The following is a 3108-nucleotide window of genomic DNA, read 5'->3' as shown; positions in this document are numbered from 1 at the left end:
CTGTTCTCGTCTCTTCTCTTCTTGACAGAGTCTTGCTCTGTCACCCAGGCTGGAGTGCAGTGGCACGATCTCGGCTCACCGCAAGCGCCACCTCCCAGATTCATACCATTCTCCTGCCTCAGCCTCCCAAATAGCTGGGACTACAGGCGCCTGCCACCACACCTGGCTAATTTTTTTGTATTTTTAGTAGAAATGGGGTTTCACTGTGTTAGCCAGGATAGTCTTGATGTCCTGACCTTGTGATCCGCCCGCCTTGGACTCCCAAAGTGCTGGGATTACAGGCATGAGCCACTGCGCCTGGCCGTAGTTCTTAATTTCTAATAGTTTCTCATCAAAGTTAGTAATAGATATATAAACTGGTTTCTAGTTAATATTGTAAGATCAAAAAAGAAGAGCATCGCTGGTGGCCTTTTAAACATATAAGCCACTGGTGGTGATTAATGTTTTCGGAGGGTCTACTTTTGAAAATTTTGATGAAAAGATACCAACCTCATTTTACTTTAGAAAAATGCAGCCAATTTTGAAAAATACACCAACTTTTGAATATTCAGATAATGAGTTCCTCTGTTCTAAGGAGATGTTGTCTAGAATTAATGCTTATTTGTCTTAACTGTGTTTTCATAAGCAGTGTATAGGAGTAGTTAGAGAAAGTAAAATAGCTTGATTTAGTGCAAGTTTTATTTTTAAAATGCCTTATCTGTTACTATTTGTAAAGTTTTGTTTTGCTTGCCTCCTTATGATATAATATTGTGAGATAAAAATTTATTGTTACAAAATGATAGCAAGTATTATTTGTAACTTTTAATTAAATCCATTTTCTTCAGGTAAAAATAATGTATTTAACTTTTAATTAAATCCATATTCTTCAGGTAAAAAGAACGTATTCTCATGGTACTTACAGAGCTGGCCCAATGCGACAAATAAGCTTGGTGGGAGCAGTTGATGAAGAAGTAGGAGATTATTTCCCTGAGTTCCTTGACATGTTGGAAGAGTCACCATTTTTAAAAGTAAGAGATAATCTGTCATGGGATTAGTTTTTGTTTAAAAAGGCAAGAAAAACCAATATGAGTAATCTAAATTGTGAGTGTTTCTTTCATGCTACATGCACTATAAATGAATGACTGTTTCAGAAATAGAAACATTTTGGTTTTATTTGAACTGGAGGAAGGAGAGCAAGAGATGGGAAACTCACATAATTCTTGTGTGTACATGTGACATCTCAGGTCCTAATTGTAATGGCAAAGCTAAGTGGTGGGCCATGAAATAACACCTGTTAACACTTTAGGAATTTAGGTTCCATGTGTTTATTAGCGCTTTATAAACTAAGTACTAAAGGATTTAAGAAGTACAGGAAAGATTCTACTACAAATGTTTAAGACAAAGGAATGGCAGTTTAGCATTGTGGAAAACTGGCCTGGGAAATTACACATCCATATTTTAGCCTTGGCTGTACCTGTCTGGGTTGGGAAAGCCATTTAAACTTTCTGGGCCTCAGTTTTATCATCCATAAAGTAACATGTTTAGACAACCCAAAGGCCCCTTTATTTTATTTATTTTTTTGAGACAGTCTCACTGTGTGCCCCGGCTGGAGTATAGTGGTGTAATGTGGAGCCCTCACCTCCGTGGGCTCAGATGATCCTTCCACCTCAGCCTCCCAAGTACCTGGGACTACAGGCACATGCTACCATGCCCAGCTAACTTTTGTATTTTTTGTGGAAATGGGATATCACCATGTTGCTGAGACTGGTCTCGAACTCTTGGGCTCAAGTGATCCTCCTGTTGGCCTCCCAAAGTGCCTGGACTACGGGTGTGAGCCCCTGTGCCCACCCCCACAGGCCCCTTTAAATAATTTGTAGCCAGATTCCTTTTTTTTTTTTTTTGTAAAGCCTCTTCATTTTCAGAAAATATTTCTTGTTATGAGCTGCTGGGGCTATCCCTCTGAGAGAGGAATCTCTGAGCTGTGTAGTTAGGTTAATTATTTAATCAGTAACTCAAAGGTCAGTGCAAACCTGCACTGAAATTCAGGGTCCAGGTAAGCTGTGGAATGTGACAAGATTTCTAATATTCACCACATAATCTATAGGACATCTCTTCTTTTATCACTTCTGTTTGCTTGGTGTTTTTACCCTATATGTGCATATATCTTTTTCTTCCCTTTCTCTTTAACCTTGTTCCATTCCTTTTTCTCTTTTCCTTTTAAACTTTTTGTTCCTTTTCTACTTCTCTCTAGTAGTTACATAATGGAATTAGGTTGCATTTATTATTGAATTATATTTAAAAATTATCAAATATTATTTAAATGGTTGCTTCAAAATTAATTTTCAAAGCACATAAACTAAATGCATTATTTCTCCTTTCCTTCTGCTTCTGCTTCCCCTTCCCCTTCCCCCTTCCTTTTCCCTTTCCCTTCCTTTCCTTTGAAAGGGTACTGCTACGTTGCCCAGGCTAGTTTTGAAGTCGTGGGCTCAAGCAGTCTTCCTGCTTCAGCCTCCCAAAGTGCTGGGATTACAGACATGAGCTACCCGCACCCAACCTAAATGCATTGTTTCTACAGAAATTTGACAATCCTTTTTGAAAAGGGGATGTGTGGTGAATTTTTTTTTTTAATTTTTTTCTCAACATTCCATGGACAGTGGCCCTCAGTTTCCTTCCTTCTTCTGTCTCTCTCTTTTTTTTTTTTTTTTTCATTTGACATGGAGTCTCCTGTGTCATCCAGGCTGGAGTGCAGTCGTGTGATCTCGGCTCACTGCAACCTCTGCCTCCCAGGTTCAAGCGATTCTCATGCCCCAGCCTTTCGAGTAGCTGGAATTACAGACACTACCATGCTTGGCTAATTGTGTTTTTAGTTGAGACGGGTTTCGCCGTGTTGCCCAGGCTGGTCTCAAACTCCTGAGCTAAGGTGATCTGCCTGCCTCAGCCTCTGGCCACCTCCTTCTCTTTTCTCTTCCCGTTGCTCTCTTGTCTGTCTGTCTCTGTCTCCCTCCCTCCCTTCCTTCCGTCTTTCCTTCTGTCCGTCTTTCCGTCTTTCCTTCTTTCCTTCTTTTCTTCTTTCTTTCTTTCTTTCTTTCTTTCTTTCTTTCTTTCTTTCTTTCTTTCTTTCTTTCTTTC

The 3108-nt window shown here is 39.7% G+C and overlaps 1 protein-coding gene across 1 annotated transcript in view; it reads left to right on the top strand.

Annotated features, from left to right (window-relative positions):
• RSBN1L (round spermatid basic protein 1-like) overlaps positions 1 to 3108 on the top strand; it is a 107356-nt gene that overhangs the window by 92292 nt on the left and 11956 nt on the right. The window contains exon 4 of the mRNA XM_011927712.1: positions 870 to 1007. Within this exon, the coding sequence (XP_011783102.1) occupies positions 870 to 1007 (138 nt within the window). The remainder of the gene's footprint in view (positions 1 to 869; positions 1008 to 3108) is intronic.

Source organism: Colobus angolensis, unplaced genomic scaffold (genome assembly GCF_000951035.1).
Source record: "Colobus angolensis palliatus isolate OR3802 unplaced genomic scaffold, Cang.pa_1.0 Scaffold74, whole genome shotgun sequence".
Lineage (NCBI taxonomy): Eukaryota > Metazoa > Chordata > Mammalia > Primates > Cercopithecidae > Colobus > Colobus angolensis.
Note: the sequence above shows the minus strand (reverse complement) of the source record. Positions and strands in the feature narration are given on the sequence as shown.